Genomic DNA, 24,346 nt, shown 5'->3' with positions numbered 1-24,346 from the left:
ACATTATGTTCAACCTCATATCTGTTCATATGTAGCATTGTGGTCCTGCAACCATTCCTTGGCATGTCTCCAAATATGGTGAAATGAAAACTCAACTTAAATACCATGTCCTAGTCTAATCACACAATAAGGGTTATGTCAAATTTAAACACTTTTGTGGAGCCATTAAAAAACAACAAATGAGGCAAACCAAACACTTTATTATGTTCTTTTTTTTTCCTTCCACCCTTTTAAGCAAACACTTAATAAAAGTTATAAAATATCAAGTCTTGGTTTGTATATTGCATTTTGAAAGTATAACAATTTCCATAAGACAATAAACAGGTTACAGTGAAATATCTCAGACTAAATCAATGTTTAAAGAAAGCAGTGTATAGTCCAACAGGAGTAACAGTTGTGTTTCAAGTAGCAGATTTCAGGCTAGAGGCACTCAACTCTGATCCTAAGGTCCAGCACAGTTTGATAAATTCCCATTAACACAAGCCTGTAACCAGGTGTTGGAGCAGGCAAACTAAATTTATGCTGGACCCAGCTATCCAAAAGTAAAGTTAAGCACCCTGGCCTGATTTACACAAATAAAACTGAATACTTATTAAAATCTACTGAAGTAAAGTACAAATGTGCAAATTACTATAAGGTACTCTGAGACTTCAATAACAGTACATAGGATAAACAAGTACTAAACCTAAGAATTTCTAGACTTTAATAGGTACAAAAACTTTACACCTGGCTGCCTAAAAAATATTCCTTTTAAATGGCAGCATAATTTAAAAGCCAGATGCAGATAAGCAATTTAGTGCAAGGGGAAGCACAGGGTCTGTATGGACTATTCAAGGGTCCAAGTGGCACATCACAAATCGATTACATGTCAACAACCTCAAGGGCACAGGATTGGAAGCTCCTCCCATAAACTAAACATGGTCAATTTGTATAAAATCAAACTCATCATCATCCAAAAGAGCAAGGGCAATAAGGTATCCCAAAAGTCGCTGCTCCTCATTATCCATATCCTCCAGCATCTCCAAAGCATTCTGCATTATCATGGGAAGATACAATAGGGTTACTAGATGGATCAGGTCATTGACAAGTTTATGCAAAGTACTTAAAGCATTGCAGCCATACTGGATAAAAAGATAGTCACCTTTTGTCTAAAGCGTCCTTGAGGTTGGTGCCCTGGTGGTAGTTCATGGCTATAGATGCACTCTAACGCAAAGGGGCAGCATCCATGCCGCAAAAAGAAATTGCACTTTATTTTACTGTGGGATTAAGGCAGAGAACACAAATGAGTAAAGGGAAACCCAGTTCTTGCAGCTTGGACTTTATGCCCTGTTTAAGGCATATCCAACCCTTTGAAAAGCACAATGAACTAAATGCATGTATATTTACAAGTATAGTTCAATGTGGAAAAACGGCAAACCAATAATTACCTGCTCTTTTCTTTAAATGATGCAATTAGCGCTTCTTTCGCCTCACCCTCACAAACCCAATATTTACTGGGAATGTAAAAAGAGGACCTCACTCTACACTGTGGACAGGCCCTGTTTAACCAGACATTTTACCAATCAGTCAATTTAAAAAAAAAAAAAAAGGTCTTAAACATCTTTAGCTAAAAGTAAATGGTATTACAAACTTACTTTATAACCTCCTCCTGGAAGTCTTTGGTCTTTCGCCAAGTCATGATGCAGCCAAGACAGAAAGCATGACTGCAGTTAGGCAGGATTCCAAAGCGCCTCTCACGTGCCGTGGCTTTTTCATACACCTTGTCCATACAGATACCGCAGACAACATCTTTGCTTTCATTGTAGGCCATAAACAGTCCTGGGTTTGAAGCAGTTGCACCACTCTCCTGCAGATGAAGTCCATGAAAACAGTGAAGCTTTAGTGAATATGCATAGCCAGAAGATTAACATTTTAGAAAGAAATGAACAATCTAAGATTATCAAAAAATAAACAAATAGGACACCTGAGATGTGGATTCATCTTGACTACTGCAAGGTAAATGATGAAGACTAGGGTTATCCCTTTCCAGTGGCTGCAACCCTTCCTCTGCAAAACAAACAAAAAAATCAAAACATTTAGACCAAAAACAAAAAATAAAAAGGATATCACAAATTATAGTTTACCCTGCTGATGACCTGTAGACCCTGCTTCCAAAACAGCATGCTCTTCCTCCTCAGCAATATCTGCTGTTTCTCTTTGTGAAATCTGCTGGTGGCTTGAAGTTGTGACCAAGGGCTCACTGGCACGTCTCCTCCAGTTGAAAGTGACCATGGGTTCAGAGCCACGTCTCCCAGAGTTGAACGGGTCGAACACAGGGAAAAGTGAAGGCTCAGAACCCCGTAGGGAAGCCGAACCATGGCCTGGCAAGGTAGAAGTATTGACTACTGGCACCGAACCACGCCTAACAGCAGAAGTCCCCTATGTGGTCCAGCAATGTGAAGATACCTGCAATAAGAGACAACCTTTGAATGTAATCCCCCCTTTTAAAAAAAAAGAAATAACTGAAATAAACACCACATACCTGCAGTTTTCACCAAACCAGCAACCTCCTTTCTGAAAGTATCTGCACACCTGAGCTGAAGAAGCAGCAGGATATTCGTGCCGATAAAAGCAGTGCTGACCAAAGCTGCATGAACCGTTCACAAACTGTCTGAAAAGACAAACACACAAGTATAAAAGATTTTAGCACAAACTGCACTTAAAACCAAAGTTTTAACAGCCTACAAAGTACCAAAACAGTTGTAATTTAGGTGCTAAACATTTTCAAATAATGCAAATATTCAAATGAAATACATCTCTGAGGAGACATGACCGATTTACTAAGAACAATCATTATGGTGGCACTGATTGGGTGATTTCAGTCTTGTACGTCAGATTTATTTAATATGTACACATTAAAAACAAACGGAAAAGTAACCTGTTTGAAGGAACTAGTTTTAGCCTTTATGTATCAACTTACCAGTTTAAACTATTGGTTGCACAACCCAAGTCCTTGAGCAAGTTAGGTGTTTAGAACACGTCGAAAAGCCCAGGTATACAGAAATACCACATTACTCGTTTGTGTGCATTTTTCCACTTTGCTGATGATCGAATGATGGTGTACGACAACCGACTGTTATTCTAGCTAGCCTGTGAAGTCAATCCATAAAAACTTCCCACTTTATACAAGTAACTCAAGTCACGACTTAAATACCTGCAAATTTCCCTTCTGAAGTTCAACCGGCTGTTCGAAGCTCTACGCGACTTCCTGCGACCATCCATTAGTAACATTAAGCGCTAATGTGCATCACTATCCGGCAAGTTGTTGCATTTATACGTTGCTAAGCGACACATGGTCGGCGGTAGGGAGTGACATCACAGAGCACGCGTCAAACAAATTCGATTCGATAGAAGGGTTTCCACGTCTCACGCGCTAGACAGCAATACTCAAACCGAATATACAAAAATGTAAATAAACGAAATACAAAGCTGACTAAAGGCCAAAAAACCTTCTTACCTACAAATACCATTACGAACTCTTTGCTCTTCAGTGACCTGTGTATTCTTCTCCATTTGACAGCTTGCTTTCACCTCAGCGTCTAAATTCTCGATTGAGCGCTGCACGTGTGTGTATAAATATATATAAAAATGGTTGGGCGTGGCTTCAGGTCAATTAAACTAGCTTGTAAGCAATTGGTTTAATCAATCAGTAAACCCGCCTACTTTGTAGACGAGAGCAGATGAGTTCTAGGCCTAGTCTAGTGGTCTCTATCAAGGCAGGCAGTTTAGGACTAATTATACACTACTGCACTGTCACTTTTTGTCTTATTGCACTGCTTTTTTCGCTATGCATCATTGCACTACTATATATTTCACCCATATGTACTTTGTATATACTGTATTTGTATATTTACATATGTATATCAGGTTATTTGAGCATGTTATCTTCTTGACATGTCTTATCCTCTTCACAATTTTGCAGTTGCACTGTATATTACTATATATACCATATCTTATTACCTACTTCACCTTCTGTACATTAATCACTCTCACCCCTATACATATGGACCCATTCCCGCATTTAACATATAGTAATTTATTGTAAATAAACCATTCATGCACTTCTGGTTAAATACTAACTGCAATTTCATTGGCTCTGTACATGTACTTTGCACAATGACAATAAAGTTTAATATAATCCAATTACATAGCCTATTTCAGGAAATATTTAAGGTGTGCCATTTGGGATGCATTCTATGACATGAAGACTGTTCTACTAATTAAGAACTTGGGTGGCACAGTGGGCTGCTTTGCCCCCTTATACATCTAGTGTCCTCAGTCCAAAACTAAGTTTGCAGCAAGGTCTGTATACGTTTCCTCTAGGTTCTCCAGTTTTCTCCGACCTCCCAATACATGCAGGAAGGTGGATTGGCTGTAACCTACTCTAGATGTGAATATGTCCACTTTGTGCTCGGGGTGTAGATGCAGTTCTGTCCAACACCCAGTGCTACCAGAATAAATTTGTGATCAACTACACCCCTATCCTATTTACTAAAACCATAGGAACTACCAGTCGAAATCACATGCAAAACTTATGACATTTGTTCTTCAGTGAAGTTGACTTCATATAAATTTGTAAAGAAAAACCTATAAACAGTGGTGGACATGGAAGTACTATTCCCTATATTATCAATTTTCTCACAAAACTCTTGTTCAATCAACTTAATTAATAGGAAAATACTGTGTTACTCTTAGCACACTATTCTATTATTTGTATGATATTAATTAGTCAAACACTGATATCTATGAAAGTTATCATGAGCCCAAACCTTCTTTTTAACTACTTCTATGGCAAGTTAGTCAGGAGTTTAAATCAAAACAGAGTGCCCACTCTACCCTTATTAGTGGCTTGCTGCATGCTTGACCAGTTAAATTTTTATCCACTCATAAATAAAAACAAATGAGTGATTTTACAAAATGTGGTTGAGTAAAAAGTAAGATATTTGACTTTGAAATGTAGTGAATGTAAAGTAAAAGTCTCCCTAAATGGAAATACTAGTACATTAGATACTTAAAAAAAAGATATTTCAGAACAGTAACAAATTACATTTACTTTGTTACTGTCCACCAGTGCTTATAAATACATTTTATTTCAACTAAACAAATAACATTTGTACAGATTTTCATTTGTGTTTTAATTATATTTGAATGCACAGTTGTGACAGAATTGGGGCAACTAAAATATATAAGCAAGGCCCAAAATAGAGCAGAAAATCTTATTTATGCCTGTTCATCTGTTGCTAGAACATAAAGCCAATCTAGACATTTTAACTGGTATTTTCTCAGGATTCAGATGTGCAGATGTCAATACTTATTTAGTTTGTACAGTGTTTCTTACTGAGAAATTAGCAATTATTTCTAAAGCACAGTATTCACAGTATTAAAACTTTTGGCTGCTGGTCAGAATGGCCAGATCTGTAGTATGCAATACTTGAAGTCCATGAAAGTCAGACCAGCAAAACAATGTGATAATGGTAAATCACAGAGAACAACAACAATTAAGATACTGGGCTTTAATTTAGTGTTGATTTGGTAAATTAATGCCACACAAAAACCAGAAGGTCTGCATCATCACAAAAAAGTGTCCTGTGTAGTAGGGAAAAGTGAAGTGGAAAATGCAAGTGCATTCAGCATAGATATTGAAGAACGAATCCACATAACCAGATAAACATCCCATAGTTTATACAGGTCATTTATATTGTGCTCTTCAGCTTGTACAGCAGCAAGTGTAATAATTTTAATCACACAGTCAAAACTCAAATGTCTACAAACAGGACATAGTTAAAATCTAAGGGAAAAAAAGATTAAATATTCTAAACATAAAATCAGTTATAATGTTCAGCCAGTTTCATATCAATGGGGTTAATGTCTAAAATGTTTTAAACAAATTAAGTGATACTATGTAGGGGCCAATACAAAAGACACATGATATGATTAGGATTTGTTAAAAGACTAACTCATATATGTGTATGTTAGGGTAACTAGATAAATGAATAAACACATTTTATTTTACTCCCACCTAGAATTACACTGTGAGCTCTCTCTCAATTAATAAAAAAAAAAAAATCATTCAGAATTGTCTGCTTTGTATTTGTCCATCACCTGCATCAGAATTCTCCTACTGGGCACCAGAAACTAAATATTGACTTTTTGTGATATGGTGTTATTCTAAGTGACCGTGTGCAACGGGTCTTTCTAAATAGTTAATTAGAAACTTCAGTACTGTTGCACAAATCTTTGCACTACAAATGAAAGGGAGAAAAAAAAAAAAAAATCAATATTTAGTTTCAAAGTACAAAAAAACTTTGCAAAACCAACTGAATTCTGTACCTGTAAGAAACCAATTGAATCAAGAAAAAAAAAAAAGTACATAAAGTATATCTATACACAAAGGTGAAACAGTACATAGTACTGGAGAAATTAAGTTTTTATGTTCCATATGCATATCAGATTGACGTGGAATTCAAGTTCATGGCTATGAAATTCATTCGGCAAATGTAAAGCAAGTAACTGTAGGAGAAAATAACGACAAGCAGTTACTCAACACCTGAGTAATTTACCAAGTGAAACCGTTTCCCCGCATTTCTGATCACTTCCTTAGGCTACAGTATTGGACAGAGTTAGATACGTCTGGCTTTTATCAATAAATGTTAATCAATAAATCAATTCATCAGTAAACAAAATTAAAATGTCCTGTAGTTTCTGGATTTAGTTATGAGCAGCAGCCTTGAAATATGTAAAATGACAATTAGTACTAACCCTTAAATATTTTCATTTAAAGTCTATTTAATTGAAAACGACTGGAAAAAGGATATACATATAACACACATCTTATGAAAATACTTTTATATTCTGGGTGATATAAATGTTCTGGAAACAGAGGTTGACCTTCACAAAAATCACGTTTTGTTTTTTGTTCTTTTGAGGAAAAAAGCCCTGCCCGAAGAAAAAGTCAGTTTTCAAACACAGTATTTGTAAAACGCTATTATTTGCCAATATAAAAATTCTATGGTATCTGCAGCACCGTAGATGCTTCTGTGCAACACGTCACTTAAGTCTGATGTTTGAAAGTCCTAAGTCATAAGATTTAATACATGTCTTTATAAATTTCCTGTAGAAGCGGATGGAGCGAGGTCTCCGATTCAGTCTTCTTAATCATCTGGACCAGCTGAGCATTCTCTGTGACCAACTGCCTCAGGTCAGCCATCTTCTGCAGCAGTTTGGGAAAGAGGCAGACTGACTCTGGATGGTGAGCCTGGAGATGCTGGTTCAGAGCTTGGAGGATGCTATCCTGAATCTGCTCAACCTGCTTCACATTCATAAGTCCAGGGCGATCTGTATCGAGAGGCACATTATTGAGATATGAGGCTTGACTGATCAGTTTTAGATCAGTTCTAGTTCTGAAAAGATTGTTGAGAATGTATTATGTGAAGAAGTTAGTACACACCATGAGATGTTTCTCAACATATGTGAATGTACAGATATAGTTTTTCTCAACAAAGATGATGCACTTAGAGGTAACGTTACACTCATCGTTATACACACACACACACACACACACACACACACACACACACACACACACACACACACACACACACACACACACACACACACACTTGAAATAAACAGAAATTAATTTTTTAATTGTAAAAAAATAAACACACTCCAAAAAATATATTTCTATATTGAATTTTCCAAAGTGTAATCTAAATCCCATTTAAAGGAGTTCATCCTCAATCCAATCCCAGCAGAACAATATCCCTTGCCTAGTATACTATACTACTCACAAGGATTCGAAAAAGTTTGAAGCAATTGCTTAGCAACGTCCTAAACTGAATGTCTGACCTTGGGGTGATTACATTTAGATTAAATTAAGAAAACTATATTTAAAGCCGAAAAGCTACACACAAACACTTATCTGTAATGCTGTTGTGCTTAAGCTCTCACCTCCACAGAGTATGATTGCTGCAACAAACAGAGCCAGGTCACTATCATCTAGCTCCAGGGCATTGAACTTCACAGCAAATTCGAACTTGGGTTCCATAATTTCATTGAAGGGTTTGCGCAGGCTACGCAGAAACTCTCTCGTCACAAAGCCCTTTCCATTGGCTACCAGGAGTCCATCTTTATTCATGAGTGATGGTAGCATTGCAAAAATAGCCTCATGGACACCATACTTTAACAAAGTTACCTACGAGAGAGGTACATGCAAAATAAGCTCAAAAGACACAAAGACTGAATCTGAGGTAAGTTTTATATAAGGTGGAGCAGCAAATCTCCATCATAACTACTTAATTGGTTTTAAATAAGAATAAATCTTGTGCTAAAAATCAAAAATCAAAATCACACCACATTATTACCTGATCATTAAGGAAGAGCTCTACAAAGCCAGGGATATTTTTGGCAAACTCTGTGAGCTCTCGAACTGTCTCCACTGTGGTGCACTGGCAGCGATAGAAGACATGCACTCCAATTTCTTTGTTTAGGGGGGCACCATTCAGCTGGTTCCAGACTAAACCATTCTCTGCTTGCCACAATGAGTCCATGTCATGAATCACAAAGGGCTAAAGAAAGAGATGGTGTGCAAAGACTGATAAATAAATAAATAAAAATCAGAGAGGCCCAAACATAGCATTGTTATATTCTTAGGGTCATAGGTTAGTTGATTTGCATTAAACTTGTATATTGTGCTGACTGATGAAACAATTTTCAACTTAACTGAGACATGAATTTGAAATACACATCTACTTGCAAAATACACTATATGGCCAAAGATATATGGACACCTGATCATCACACAGATAAATGTCTGGAAACATACAATGGTCTAGAATGTCTATGTATGGTGTAACATAACAGTTTCCATTCACTGTAACTAATGGGCTCAAAACATGTTCCAGCACGACAATGTCCCTGTGCACAGAGTAATAGTTTGCTATGCTCTGTGTGGGACCTGCACAGAGCCCTGACTTGTCCAAGACGAACGTGTCTATGTGGAAATACCGGTGTGCAGTTGGTCTTTCCGGTGAGGATGCTTCGTGCCTTCTTCTTGGTCATATTGAGGTTTTTCTGGTAGGCCGAGTTGACGTGCTTTGCCAAAGTTTTGAGATCGGAGCCTCCAGGGTTCAGTAGACTCTTCTCTCCTGCTAGCAGTCCTGCCACCAGCTTCTTCTTTTCTGCCTCTGGCATACGGCCATAACGAATGGCTGTGGAGTTGTGGGATTAAAATGGCTTACATTTTAAGTTCCAGCATGTTCAAGTATGTTGCAAGGATTAGCAGCAAATAACACAAACAATAAAAAAGCCGTAATCCTCGTGTTTTACTGTTATTACCTTTTACTCACTGTTTGGAGCTACTTTTGTCTTCCTTTTTACATTTAAGATACACTAGACATCAATTGACTAACACGTTAATGCTGATTAAAGTTTTTTAATAATAAGTAAACATCATGACTATACAAACTATTTAATGTGTACAAGTGCACATCCAAAATGTTTACAAAATTACTTTTCCCACAAAGTAAATGATTGTGTTGTTACCTCTTACAACTCAACTAATTCCAGCATGTGTGAAACCAAAATTACATGCCACAATTGCCTACCTCTTATCTTTGACTTTTAATGTGAATGCACAAATCTCACCATCATGGGACATGCCGAGAGCCAGACACTTCTGGAAGCGGCAATACTGGCATTTATTGCGACTTTTCTTTTGGATGCGACAGGTCCGTTCACAGCGATCATATTCTAGCTTCATTCGAATGGTGCGTCTGAAAAATCCCTTTAAATCGGAAGATAATGCATCTTTAATTGTAAGCCTTTTCTTCAATTTAAATAAACAATATATATAAACACAGTTCGGACTAAATGGCAAGGCTAAGTCAATTCTCAAAATATTAAATATTACAATTTTTTTCTACTTTTAACTTTTTTAAACAACATTTGTTATATAGTCATGATAAGTGAAAATGTTAATGTAAGTATTTTCTGGATGCCAAATCTCTATAGCCATTGACGTTTAATGTCTCCATTATATCTAAACACACAACAATAAATTATTTGAAAATGTACTGTAAAACATGTCTTGACCTTAAAAAAAAAAAAAAAAAAAAAACTGGAATCCATCACAAAGTCAATGCAGTGTGATCATTTCTGAGCATTTTAACCCTGCATTCAAAATAATGAGCGTTAGTTCGCTTGTGCCTTTTGAAGGTGTGGTGCAAACACAACTTTTGATGCCAGTGTGCATGAAAGAGTAGTGATGAAAAGCTAGCACACAATCAATAACAGCATATTATTTGGTTGTCTTTAAAATGTGCCTAATAAAGTAAACCATAATGTAGTAAATGTCTCTAAAGTCTTAGTACTTTAATGAAAAGTGTAAAAATGAGTTATGGTACTATCCAGCAGCACTCTCCAGAGACAGGAATGATCTTTGCTAATTTGTTCAAAGCCTTATTTAATTTAGTCTCCGAGATGTTCAATGAGTTGTTAAATATTTCACTTTTCAAGTGCAGATATCAGTGTTTATTCCTTTTTTTTTTTTTTTTGGGGAGCAGAGCAGTACACCACACAAATGTTGTACCACATATGTCTAGATTTGACAGTTTACTACATCATATGTAATCTGCAATCAACTTTTTGCATTTTGCTTGCTGCTGTTTCTGACATTGTCGCTCAGGTTCATGCATGTAGACATAAAATAATTGATTGCATGTTGCTTTGCTGCCCGCTAGTGTGAACACTTTTATGCCTCTATTATGTCAAAATTGGCAAAACAAAATAAAATATTTTGCATTTGTTAACCATTTTAAAGAAGTAAACATTTTTAGGGGATTTAGGTTTTTTTTTTTTCTTTCAGCTTTTGTTAAATAATTTTTTTATTGGAACCAAATCAGAGAGCAGAAAGAACGACACTGAGACATTACTTCTAATCCAAAAAACTTAAATGGAGCTCAAGCAGATACCTTGCAACCTTCACAGGCATGAACACCGTAGTGGAACCCTGAAGCTTTGTCCCCACATATCTTGCACTCCACATTCAGTCCTGTACATTCTGGCTCATCCCTGCCCAACTTTAAATGATCAGACAACGAGAGAGTGGAGCTCTCCAGCAGCTCTGAGACACACAGTGAGGAAAAAAATGATAACACCATGAATATTATAAAAGTGTAAAAATAATAACTGCTTACAAATATACAAAGCCTAGCCATTCTATAGTATATGGTATTTCAAAAGAGTCATTTCAATACCATTATATGTTAGTAAACCCAGGTGTAGTAGTTGGATTTATTGGATTTAACATGCATGGATATGTTAGAGGAGTTGTGGTACTGTAGAGTTGCAGAGTTTCAAATAAGAGTTTGTAAATAACACCGCAAGGGACTCTAGCCATGATTTGGGATTTTTTTTTATTCAATGGGAATAATGAATAAAGCTGCAAATAAATACAATAATTTGAAAACAGAACACAAATTTACATTTTGTTGTTGGTTAATTGACAGTCATTTACCTGGACACGTGCTGGTTGTTACAGTAGTGATGCTGTTTTTCTGTGGTTTATCCTTTTCAGCTTTCTCCCCATTCTGGACACATGTATTGTCCACAATCTCTTTACTTTCCCCTTCCTCGACAGAGGCAGAGGCGAGCTCCTGCAGCTCAGGAGAGGTTGATTCTCTTTCCTGAACCATTAACCAGTCTGTGTCCTCAGAAATGTGAGGAAAGTCAGGCTGCGATGACCTTTCATCTTCAGAAAGCCCATCCAAAGCTACAACATTCTGCATGACTGTCAACTCTGCCACATTGCCACTCTTCCCTACAGAAGCTTCTCGCTCGACTCCTTCCATGGCTCTTCGTCAGCCTGCCAGCTAAATTTGGCATCACTTCATCATACAGCTTTGATGGCTACTCTGCTGTGGAGAAGAGAAATAAAAAAGACCACCGTTAACTGGCATACAATGCATAATAATAGAGAAGATAAAAAGATCCGAAGCCTGACAGCGTGGTGTGCCACCAACAACCTGACCCTCAACGCCATGAAGACTAAAGAGCTCATTGTGTACTTTGTAAAACTCAACAGCAGGAGACTGTTTCCCAGTCTACATCAACAGAACCGAGGTAGGGAAAGTCTTTGGAGTTCACATCTCTGAGGGCCTCTCCTGGCACCAGAATACTTCAGCTCTGGTTGGGAAGGCACAACAATGCTTGTACTTCTTGAAGAGACTTAAGAAAGCTCATCTGTCCCCAGGGATTCTAATGAGTTTTTACCACTGCATCATCGAAAGCATTCTGACCAACTCCATCACTGTGTAGTATGGAGGCTCCACTGGCACCCAACGACCTGCCATTGAGCACCTTTACCACAGCAGATGTCTGCGCAGAGCTCACAAAATCATCAAGGACTCTTCACATCCCAGTCACAAACTGTTTAACCTCCTTCCATCAAGTAGGAGATACAGGAACATACACACCAGAACCAGCAAGTTCAGGGATTTTTCCATCCATTATCACACTACACTTCACTGCGCTACACCGTTAGATCACTGTATAGACTCTGTACAATTATACATACAATGTACATATTGTAAATACCCCTCATTTGCTACAAATATTGTGCCTTACATACATCTGCACTAATATTTTATTTATATGTATGGGTATCTATATATGCAAAACAAATAAAATAAAAATGATCTATCTATAATCATTAATTTGATAAAAACTTATTTATTTAAGAAATGTATTTAAGACCTATACTGTAGCCATATTCTATTGTCCCAATTATTTGGACTGATAATTGCAGTCCCACAACAGAAACAATTAATATACAACACTTTTCCACTTTATACAATTTACTGGGGTTGCAACATCTAATCAATAAAGTCGATAATAATCAATGATTAAATTTGTGGTCAACAAATGCCGTTATTGATTAGTTGGGCTGCTCACGTTACGGGTTAGCGTGAAGCTAAGATAACAGCTGCTTGTGAAAAGGCGAAGAGTAAAGGATCCACCCGCAGCAGGAAAACGTTTGTGTCTTAAGTCACGGGTGAAGGCTAAACATCAGCACGGTAAGCAAAAACTGTATCTCCTCATCATGTGAAAATGGTATAGTTTAATGAAGTGCTGTTGTGTAAACTGTTTGTTTACTAACATCGGGACAGTCGCACTGGATCTGTTCTAGCGTGACTCGTGAGCATCAGGTTGCGCAATCAGCTGGCTCGCGACATTGTGATGGATCCAATTAAAATGGTGCGAACAAATACAATTTAAAAGCAGCAAATAACAACAGCAGTAAACGATTACATTTTATATTCATTGTTGTGGTTTTCAGCGAATGATTGATTATGCATTTGTACACCAAGTCTGTTAGCGTTTTGGGCTTCTCCGTTCCATTCTCTTTATATAGCATTTGTCTACTACAGTTAACTTCTGTTTTCAAATGTGATTTACTGTGGCTTTACTATGTTTAAATGCTTGTTTTCAATGTTTATTTTGTTCAGTGTATATTTATTTATGCATATATCATTTAATTGTTATACAAAAATAATTATGTATTTTTGAAACAATTAGAATTGTCAAAACAATGTTGTATCGTGTTTTATACAGATTTTTTTTTAACATGATTGTCAACTTGCCATCTGCAATTATCATTAAAAACAATACAAATGTTGATTTACACAAATTGCTTCACAAATCACAAAATCACTCCTGCCACTCTTCTCCACCCACTCCACCCTGCCTGCAGTCTTTTCTTCACTTCTGTAACACACTCTCCATTACTTTGCACTGTTGAGCCCAGGTACCTGAACTCCTCCACCTTCTCTACCTCTTCTCCACTGCACCCCCTCTCATTCACACACATGTACTCTGTCTTACTCCTACTGACTTTCATTCCCCTTCTCTCCACCACATACCTCCAGCTCTCCAGGCTCTTCTCAACCTGGTCCCTACTCTCCCCACAAATCACAATATAATCCACAAACATCACTGGCCAGGGAGACTCCTGTCTGACCTCGTTCGTCAACCTGTCCATCACCACTGCAAACAAGAAAGGGCTCAGAGCCGATCCTGGATGCAGTCCAACCTTCGCCTTGAACCAGTCTGTCGTTCCTACTGCACACTTCACTGCTGTCACACTGTCCTCATGCATTTCCTGCACCACCCTCAAATACTTCTCTGCCACACCTTATTTAATCATACAGTACCACAACTCCTCTCTCGGCACCCTGTCGTACGCTTTCTCTAAATCCACAAACAAACACACAATGCAACTCCTTATGACCTTCTCTATACTTCTCCATCAACATTCTCAAAGCAAATAATGCATCGGCATGAAACCATACTACTGCTCACAGATGGTCACCTCTTCTCTCAGCCTGGCTTCCACTACTCTTTCCCATAACTTCATGGTGTGACTGATGAACTTTATTTTCCTGTAGTTACTGCAGGTCTGCACATCTCCCTATTCTTAAAAACCGGTACCAGCACACTCCTTCTCCATTTCTCAGGCATCTTCTCACATTCCAAAATCTTGTTAAACAATCTGGTTAAAAACATCACTGCCATCTCTCCTAAACATCTCCATGCTTCTACCAGTATGCAATCTGGTCCAACCAACTTTCCACTCTTCATTCTCATAATCGCTGCTCTCACTTCCTCCTTACTAATCCTATCCACTTCCTGCTTCAGCATCTCCACATCATCCAACCTTCTCTCTCTCATTTTCCTATATTATAATAACAATAATAAATAAAAATCAGATTAATCAAAAATAATAATAATACTGACTGATTAAAAGATTATCAAAATAATCATTAGCCCTCCAATTTACCCAACACTATATAACATTTTCTTCATTATGTATTGTACAACCTAAAGTAAATATACTTTGCCAACCTATTCTCAAATAAATAAACTTTTATTTTGCAAACCAATTTACAACTTATGATCATGTTTACATTTTATTGGTTACAATACTTTTATCACTCCATTTTCCTGAAATTAAAAGATTTGAAAAACACCACACAGAACAGCCAAAGACTTTTGCTATTAATTTTGAGGAAATAATCAACTCACTTCTTTTGTCTGTCTAGGTGGGACATGGGGTTTATCGGTAGAAGAATGCTGAGGGTGGAGACGCCAGGAAGTAGGAAAAGAGGAAGACCAAAGAGGAGGTTTATGCATCTGGTGAGGGAAGACATGCAGGTAGATGGGTTGAAAGAGGCAGATGTGAAGGACAGGGGGTATGGAGACGGATGATCCGCTGGGGAGACCCCTAATGGGAGAAGCCGAAAGAAGTGGTATTTTAGCTGTGAAACTGATCAAAATACAAATTGATAAAGTTTCTACTAGCATAGAAATAAATAGAAAAAACCATGGGTTCTTCTCCCTCTGGCAGTGACTAGGTAAGGTCAGCCAGCGGCCAGTGACGATATTTTTTGAACAAAACAATGTAATAGGGGAAAAAGAATCCCAAGGGATTTGCTTATTAAGGTGCCAGAAGTGTTTTCAAGGAAATAATTTACTATAAACTGAGACCTGAACATTGTGCTCTAATTTAATTTAATTAATAAGCTAAAAACGTAACCACTTTCTGAGGCTTCTGTGGAACTTGCTGTTTAACTAAATGTGTTTGTATATCTACATAAACTTAAGCACTAGACATTTCTATAATAGCCGCTGATGAATTACAGGTCTAATGAATAAAGCAAAACAACTGGATTGTTTTTGGTTTTTTTGTAATATCTGCCTTTTCACTTATCACTATTAAATTCTGAGACCAAAACAAAAGACCTTCTCCTATTGACAATCCTGGTGTAGAACACAAATCCCTTTATTCACTGGGGAGGGGATTTTCCTAATATACACCACATTGGGGTTGTACAGTATCACCAAATGTTATGGACTTTTCACCTATTTAATGAAAAAGTGTGAAAGCTTTTGGAAACATGTAGCCAGACTGGTTTATCCCAGCATTTAGACAAAAGAGGTGTTTCAAGATAGTCGAGATAAAGCGGAGCGGGAATTTTGTAGTTCACAAGAGATTCGTGTTTCTGCCATCCATATACAACTAAACACTGCAGGAAGAGATTGTGATTGGTGCATTGTCATTTTCTATGGAAAACCATTATGTGATATTGTCTGATTCATGTACAACTTTAGATAGATAGAAAGATCTTAATTGCATAGTACAGGTACACAGCAACAATAGTATAATGTAAAATGTTACAAAGAATATACATATATATTATATACAATTATATAGAGAGACGGTATACAGATATGTAGAATATAATTTAGGATATGCTATGAATTTACAATTATACAGTTATGATTATACAGAAATGATACAGAATGTACAGCCCAGTGCTAAACTGGATATTGATGATTCAAACATTTTTATGCATAATGATTAATGTGTCGCATAACTGTCACATAATTCCAGTTAACTGCAGCTTGCATTTGTGCAACTGTGACCACTCACATACCCTCCCACACATTTTCCATTTATATTCACATTCTGTAAGAAAATATGGGGAAACAGCACTGGTTTTATATACATTATCATTTGAGCAAGGTGATTGTGTGTTTTGCTCGTTGGGAGTGAATTTAACCCCGTGCCTACTCTAAATGATGAAAATATGGAATAATAGCTCATTGTTTGATTCTGGGCAAACTACAAAAATACTTTAGTTTTCTAATTAATCCACCTTCTGAAGCAGTGCAGCTTCTAAAAGCTGTTCAGTTAATCTGCAGTTCACCAAAGAACCCACAGACACAAGGAGCTACATAGACTTTCTTGAGATTCCTGCATGTTAACAAAACTCCTGCTTATATTGCCACAGCACTTGTATTTGAACTTAAAGCAAGCGAATCAGAAAGCACTCTATCTTATTGAAGGGTAATAATTTAAGGTTATGGTTTATAGTATTACAGCCACATGAATGAATCAGTGGCTAAGCTATAGATTTGCCTTTTACTATCCAAATGCCTTAATAGAAACTCCAAAACTAAATTCAGAACAGCAATAGATTAAGAGCACGGAAATAACACAGGGTAGACAAGATTTAGTTGGAAGCTGAACCCAGACCATGTAATTTATGGGATTTTTAGATAAGAAGCTTATTAGTCAGTCATGTATGAATGCATTCCTAAGTAATAAACCTGATGGCAATTTTATATTCAAATTTACTTGCACTGTACTTGATTTATCCTACTATACATTTATCCTCTCTCTACTGCTGTACTGCATTTGGAAAACTTTACAGCAGTAGAGAGAGGATAAATGTATAGTAGAATATAAAATCTGTTCAGACTTGTCAGTAACCAGTCATGCTAGTTCTCAGATTAACTTAACTGTACTAAAGTGTCAGAGCACACAAACACCCACACAATCAGACCACATAAATTAACTTTTGTATGGATGACGGGAAAACAACTGTACCCAGATTTTGCTTTAATTAATTTGTAGACAGCGCATCTTCAAGATTTAAAGTGACTAACTTTATTATATTAATAAAAAATATCCACAACTCATCATATATATATACACACACACACACACACACACACACACACACAGTGATCCCCCGCTTTACCACTGTACGAATTTCGTGAAATTGCATTTGCCACTTAACTAATTTGTTTGGCTGATTTTCCCGGTCTCACGAATAGCGAATAGCACGACAGACCAAAAAACTTAAGGAATTGTTTTATGGAGTTCTATGTTGATGATAATGACATTTCTTTAAAAAATATATAATTATTAATTATAAAATAAAGTAAAATGTTAATACAGTACAGTACTGTATACATAAAATAGCTTTTATCGCGTTTTTGGAACATAAACACTGGGGGATAATAACGGGGGATTACTGTATATATATAAAAAAAATATATACAAGTACTTTGGAACACAAACAGCTAATAAGCAGAATCCCTTACATAAGGCACAATTGCAACTTTTAAGCAAAGCTTCAAGTGAAAATGCCTAGAAAGAAAAGCTTGTTTTTCAGTGGGAGTGTTAATTGCCTCTGAACTCACATGTCTGAACATGTGGACATACTTTTTGGCATTAAATTGTGTAGTTTTTAGCAAAACCATGCAGAGTTTAGCAGCATTCTACAGTGTTGGTTTATTTTGCTAGAGTTTGTTAGAGGCTAGCTGAAGGCATGTATGGAATTTTACAGTGACATAGATACAAGCTGAAAACACTTAAGTGATTTATCCAGGCATTTCTTATCCCATTTAAATCATTCATAATCACTACAGATGTTCTCTGGCAACATTGATTAACTTTTTTCTTATCCCACAGAAAAGGAACATATTTATGGTACCTAATATTTATGTTTCCTATTGATTCTGTGTTTGCTGTTGTTCTGTATCTTTTTCCATTTACATGTAATTGCTACTTGTTTGGTGAATTCCTTTTATAATGAAAACAGGTGCAGTTTTTATGCTTACAAAAAAAACATTTTGGTTAATACGCCAATCAACCGTAGATTTATTAAAATTTGTGTAGGTCCTCCTTGAACTGCAAAACAACTCTGACTCATCAAAGCATGGACTCCACAAGACATTAGAACATTAGACATTCGGACTACTTTGTCAAGCACATCTGACAGATACTTAATAGGGTTAAGATGTGAAGAATCTGGAAGCCAAGTCAATACCTTGGACTATCATTCAAAGTTTCTCAATTCCTGAACAGTTTTTATGCAGTATATCCTGCTGACAGAGGCCATGGGACAGCCACAGATGCTGCAATGCACTGTATTCAGACACCTTTACATTATAGCCAGATTTAACTTTTCAGCAGGCTGTGCTAAAATGGCTGTTCTGTGGGATCAGACCAAACTTCCCTCCCCATATGCATCAAGGAGCCTTGGGTTCCACAACCCCTTTCGCTGGTTCACTGGTCGTCCTTTCTTAGTGTACTTTGTGGCAAAAAAAAAAAAAATCGTACAATCTGACACTCACAAAAGTCACTCAGATCTTTACGCTTGCTTGTTTTCCCTCGTTTCAACACATCAACTACATTCAACCCCTTGCAGCTGCCACTGCAACGAGATATCTAAAGTTGTTCATGCCACACATTTTAACGTTATGGCTGATCTGGGTATTTACAAATACTATATCAAAGTATATAATTATATGTAAACTGAAGAGGATGTACACACTGATGAAAAAGTACCAAAAACAGCATAGTGAAAAAAGGGTGTCTGTATATATATGTAGGTGAGTATGTTGATCAGCTCTATTATTTGATACTATTTACTACACAACACTATACTATTATTCCCCCAAAATTTGACTTAAATACGTTGCTGTGTCTGGACTGCTGTCTGCCTGCTGATGACCCCCCAGCCAAGACCATATAACAAATAATAATGGCATTTTCATAAAGAAAATGGGAATATGCAACAAAATAAGTCTGTATTGATCAATGTCAGCATGATCAACACCTCCATACTTTGGAGTAGCTGGGTTAAGCTTGTATTGTGGAAAAAACCACAGGAAATAACTTCCCCCCTACACTGAAGACACTGAATACAATGTGTCCCACATCTCTAGTGGAGTCCTACTTTCATGTCTTACCTGGATTTAGTGCTAAGCTTTAAAATAAAGCTCTTTATGTTTCCTGCAACCTGAGGCCAACTACAGTGTCACAAACTCTTCCTACAATGTTTAAAAATACAATTTCATTAACAAATCTGACACATTGCAGTTAAAACTGAGAAAAACGATGCCAAAACAGCAGCATCAGAGAGGAAATATAAACAGGACAAACATACTAGCTACTAGTAAAGTAACTAAATAAATGTACGTTATTTACAGCAAATACACAATATTAAAAACACGAATCGTTTTATTCAAGTGCAAAATACAAGAACTAGTCAGTATGCTGATTCTGTAGTTTTAAATCTCGAGTAAATCTTAAATACGTTTGGAAAACAGCCGTTTCGCCAAACAGGTTTTTGTGGCTTATTTAAGCGCAATAAAACTATTTTCAGATAGAAATCAGGAATAGTTAACATAGCTTCATCGTGAAGAAAAACGCAAAATAAAAACAATTACAAAATATCTTAACTAGCTAGCCTCAAGGCTAGCACTCTATGGTCGAAACCATACTGATGGAAAAATTAAGTGTGTCAATGATTACTGAACTGAAGTGTCTGTAGTTGAACTACTCGATGTACTAACTGATCACAGCGCCAAAAGTTGCTGTGTTTTGTTTTCTTGCGAGTCCGAACAACACAAACATAGACGTCGTTAATCATCGACAGTCTTACCTGCTGTTCTCTGGTTTAAGGCTCCCAGGACGAAGGCTGAGGGACCAACTTTCGTTTTCTATTTCCAAACAGCGACCGTGTACACGCAGAGGTCGCATGACCAGAGAATATGCAGTTTAAGATATTTTTTCATCTTCTGCTTGACAGTCACATCGCCTCAGTCCACAATATCCGATTTTTGTATTCTTACATGGTAGCCTTCTGCTAGCTAAGCTAAGCTAGCGCGCTAATGTCGCGCTTTAAGATATACAAACATATTAAGAAAGAGATAATATCACACTTCCTTTTGTATGTATTCTATTCGGGTTGTATTTCGGTCTAATAGAAAGAGCTACAAATCGTTGACAAAGTATCGAAGCAAACTTTGAAATCTTCCCCGGACTGCTCACAGAACTGACTGACAGCAGAAACCACACTAGTGTGGCGTGACGTAGACGTGTGGGGAGCTGGGCGTGGCCTAATGACGCACTTTACCGGTTATTGAACATCAGGCAGTGGTAAGAAGATCCTTATTTTTGTAATGTTTTTTAATATATTTTAGTATTTAGTATATATATATATATATATATATATATATATATATATATATATATATATATATATATATAGTTTTGAAAAGAAAAATATAAAAAAAGATATATAACATACAGCCATTATTGTTTAAATATTTGGCAACAAAAGTGAGTACACCCTAAGTAAACCAAAACTGTGTCCAAAATGTAAATATTTTGTTTGAGCACCATTGTTATGTAGCACTGCCTCATTCCTCCTGGGCATGAAATTCCTCAGAGCTGCACAGGTTGTTGCTGGGATCCTCTTCCTTTCCTCCATAATGACATCATGGAGCTGCTGGATGGTGCTTCTCCACCTTCAAATTGAGGATGCCCCACAGGTGTCAATAGGGTTCAGGTCTGGAGACATACTTGGCCACTCCATTACCTTCACCTTCAGTTTCCTCAGCAAGGTAGTTGTCATCTTAGTGGTGTGTTTAGGGTCGTTATTATGTTGGTAAACTGCTGTTCGGCACTGTTTCTTAAAAGAGGGCATCATGTTCTGCTTAAGAATGTCACAGTACATTTTGAAATCCATGTTTCTCTCAATGAACCACAGCTCCCCACCACCATGACCACCACCATACTTGACTGTAGACAAGACATGATTTTCTTGGTTCTCCTCACCAGAGTGTCGCCAGACAATGTGGGACACCATCTGAGCTACACAAGTTTATCTTAGTCTAATCAGACCACAGGACACGGTTCCAGTAATTGAACAGTGAATGCAGGTTTCAGAGCAAAAATTGTTTCAACAAAAATGTCTCTTTCAGGGAAGGCCTTGCATATTTGAGAAAGACAATGCTAACTGCATTCTGTGACTGTTACATTAGCATGACTTCATAATAGAAAAGTCCAGGTGCTGCACTGGCCTGTCTGCAGTCAAGATCTTTTACCATTTGAAAACATTTGGCACATCATTAAACAAAAAAATACAACAAATAACACCCAGAACCGTTGAGCAGCTAGAATCCTGTACCAGACACATATGGGACAACATTCCTTTCAAAAACTTTAGCAACTGATTTCCTTGATTCCCATATGTATTTGGATAGAAGACATGATGCATCACAGTAGTAAACATTGCCCCATCCCAACTTTTTGAGACCTGTTGACACTATCAAATTCAAAATGACCTTATTTATTTTCTTTAAAATGGGATATATTCTCAGTTTAAACATTTAATATGTATTTTGTGTTGTTTTATAGTGAATAGAATATGGATTTATGAGATCTGCTAATCAGTGCATTCTGGTTTTATTCACATTTTGCACAATGTCCTATTTTTTTTTTTTGGGGATTGGGGTTGTATCATGCAGGACTAATGAGTCAAAATTTTAAATATTTGCCTGTACCAGGAGGCAGTTTGTTCACCAAAGGGCTGTAGAGTGGTACAATAATTATTGTCTGAAGGCACCAGAAAAGCATGGTGGAAGTCCCTTGCAAGTTTGGGGCTGCATTTCTGCAAATTAGTTAGATATTTGGTCAGAATTAATAGTGTCCTCAATGCTGAAAAACACAGGCAGTCTTGGAAGTATTAATTTTGGCCACCACAGAGTCCTGTTCTCAAAATCATCAAATCTGTCTTGAATTATATGAAAAAGGATTTGAGGAGCCTACATTCATAGACAGTCTGTGCTTAGTTCTCCAGGAAGTTTGAAACAACTTACCCTCTGAGTTCCTTAAAAAGTGTAGTCTAAAATCCAAAGTGTATTTATGAGAATTAATGGAGTTTTTGCAGGCAAAAGGTGGTCCCATCAAATATTGAAAATATTTGGGTTGCACTTCTGTTCATTTACTGTCCATTCTTTTAATTATTAAAAAATAAACTATTAACATTTTTGTTTTGGAAAGCATTCTTTCTATTTTCACACTTGCACTTTTAGACAGTATGAGGAATAATGTGGGCTTGCTGTACTGTCTAATTATACCGCCAGGTGTCGCTCGGGCGTTAATGTATTTACCTAGATTTCTCTCAGCAATCGCAATGGCGTCAGCCTTAATGGGAATTGGGAAAGATCTCCTTCTTTACTTTATTACATGAGTAGCGTAACAAATCTCGAGAACAATTCTTGTGGTTAAAGACAGACCAAACACCAATTAGTGCATTATTTCACATTCAAATGCTGTTTTAGTCTAGAAGAATCTAATAAAAACAACAATAACTTATTTTAAATCTTTTGCATTTTAATGGACCTTTATCTTAGGTTTGATTGTGCTCTGTGATTCAAACTAATTGAATATGATCAATGTTGTGTTGGAGTTTTCGTGATTTTTCTGCCGCATTTATACTGTATGCTTGCATTACTTGCTACAATGAAAGAGAGTTCTTCATGAAATTTGTGCTGGGTTTGAAGCTTCCATGATTCCTTGATGTTATATCCAATGGCAATCTATGCTGAAGGAGATTCTAAAGTTTACCAATGCCTTTACTAATGACATATATTTGACAACAGTCCTATATTGATTAGTTTATTTTTATCGTGGTTAGGAGAGGCGGAAAGCTAATAGTAAACATTGGTTAACCTCACAAGGTTCCCTCTCACTCTCTATATCAGTAAGAAATTAGTGTGTGTTGCTAAAAAACTCTGACCACAGACCCCATTACAGTAGTGGCCATGTTAAAATGGAGAACTAATACATTTTTTTTTCTTTGGCACACCTTTCAAATAATTCGTTGACATAGAGGTGTTTTTGCCCCAATCACTTCAATCAAAATCACTTTACTTCAATATATATATATATTTTTGAAGCAGTGAGAATACAACAATTGTGTGTTGATGTTAATTGTGTCATAAGGTCCAGAAAGTCTTCCGTTGCACCTTGAGAAATCAAGAAACCTACTTCTTCTTTTGGACTGTGACTTGCTTTTTAAATGAAAAAACCTGTTATCATCCAAACTTTTGATAACCCTGCTTCTGGAACTCTCTGTTTTATATTGCACCCACTCTGTAGGGGCTCCTTGGGTAGTTAAAGTTCCATTATGCTCCTAAACAGGGGTCTATTGGAAGGTGCATTTTGAGAGCGGGATCTCACAAAAAGTCTCACCAGACAGATTTTACGCTCATGCTGATTTGTTGTCACGTGATGTTTTAACTGGTTTCATCCATGCATCTTGACAAAATTCTTTAACCTTATTACAATTGCGGTGGATCAAACAAAAATATATTTTTTAGATTTTGGGAAAAGTAACTAAATATAATATGAATTAATATGGCATGTAAAAATATGCCATATTTATAGAGAACCCTAGTTATTATGCTTGTGAGTAAATAAACAACAAAAAAAGATTTGTTTTTACCATACGTTCTTTATAGATTGCTGAAAATGAAGTAGCATCTAATATAGATCCTTAATCTTGGAAGCAATATATATAAAATACAACCAAATTAAAACATCTGAGATCTGGATGGTTTATGAGGGGGTCTGAGATGCAATCAGCATTTCAGTTAATTCAGT

At 36.8% G+C, this 24,346-nt stretch overlaps 2 protein-coding genes across 5 annotated transcripts; both read right to left on the bottom strand.

Annotated features, from left to right (window-relative positions):
* Positions 1-180: 180 nt before the first annotated feature.
* Positions 181-3,652, bottom strand: mkrn4 (makorin, ring finger protein, 4). Its single transcript, XM_046870420.1, is given in 9 exon segments — positions 181-1,031; positions 1,142-1,256; positions 1,428-1,538; positions 1,635-1,846; positions 1,964-2,046; positions 2,124-2,405; positions 2,408-2,445; positions 2,522-2,650; positions 3,497-3,652. Coding segments are annotated over 9 exon segments (1,146 nt in total). The 5' UTR covers positions 3,553-3,652; the 3' UTR covers positions 181-911.
* A 1,885-nt stretch (positions 3,653-5,537) lies between these two features.
* Positions 5,538-20,783, bottom strand: ppardb (peroxisome proliferator-activated receptor delta b). 4 transcript variants are annotated; one of them, XM_046871262.1, is made up of 9 exons: positions 20,337-20,783; positions 15,121-15,319; positions 11,555-11,951; positions 11,010-11,161; positions 9,685-9,823; positions 9,046-9,248; positions 8,403-8,606; positions 7,990-8,233; positions 5,538-7,374 (listed from the first exon to the last, which is right to left on the bottom strand). In XM_046871262.1, exons 3-9 carry the CDS (start codon positions 11,886-11,888, stop codon positions 7,127-7,129), a joined length of 1,524 nt encoding a protein of 507 aa, XP_046727218.1. In that variant the 5' UTR covers positions 11,889-11,951; positions 15,121-15,319; positions 20,337-20,783; the 3' UTR covers positions 5,538-7,126. The 4 variants fall into 4 exon arrangements, with proteins under 4 accessions (XP_046727218.1, XP_046727216.1, XP_046727219.1 ...); XM_046871260.1 differs by having other exon boundaries at positions 11,555-11,954; positions 20,337-20,782; XM_046871263.1 differs by lacking the exon at positions 15,121-15,319.
* Positions 20,784-24,346: the final 3,563 nt, after the last annotated feature.

Source organism: Silurus meridionalis, chromosome 17, assembly GCF_014805685.1.
Source record: "Silurus meridionalis isolate SWU-2019-XX chromosome 17, ASM1480568v1, whole genome shotgun sequence".
In the NCBI taxonomy this organism is placed as follows: Eukaryota; Metazoa; Chordata; class Actinopteri; order Siluriformes; family Siluridae; genus Silurus; species Silurus meridionalis.
Note: the sequence above shows the minus strand (reverse complement) of the source record. Positions and strands in the feature narration are given on the sequence as shown.

Excerpts from the sequence above, each read along its gene's own strand:
- ppardb (XM_046871262.1), bottom strand. The coding sequence starts at position 11,888 with ATGGAAGGAGTCGAGCGAGAAGCTTCTGTAGGGAAGAGTGGCAATGTG. Across the intron at positions 9,249-9,684 it reads TCTCGGCATGTCCCATGATG|CCATTCGTTATGGCCGTATG; the intron begins GTGAGATTTGTG and ends ACAACTCCACAG. Across the intron at positions 8,607-9,045 it reads GAAAGACCAACTGCACACCG|CCCTTTGTGATTCATGACAT; the intron begins GTATTTCCACAT and ends CTCTTTCTTTAG.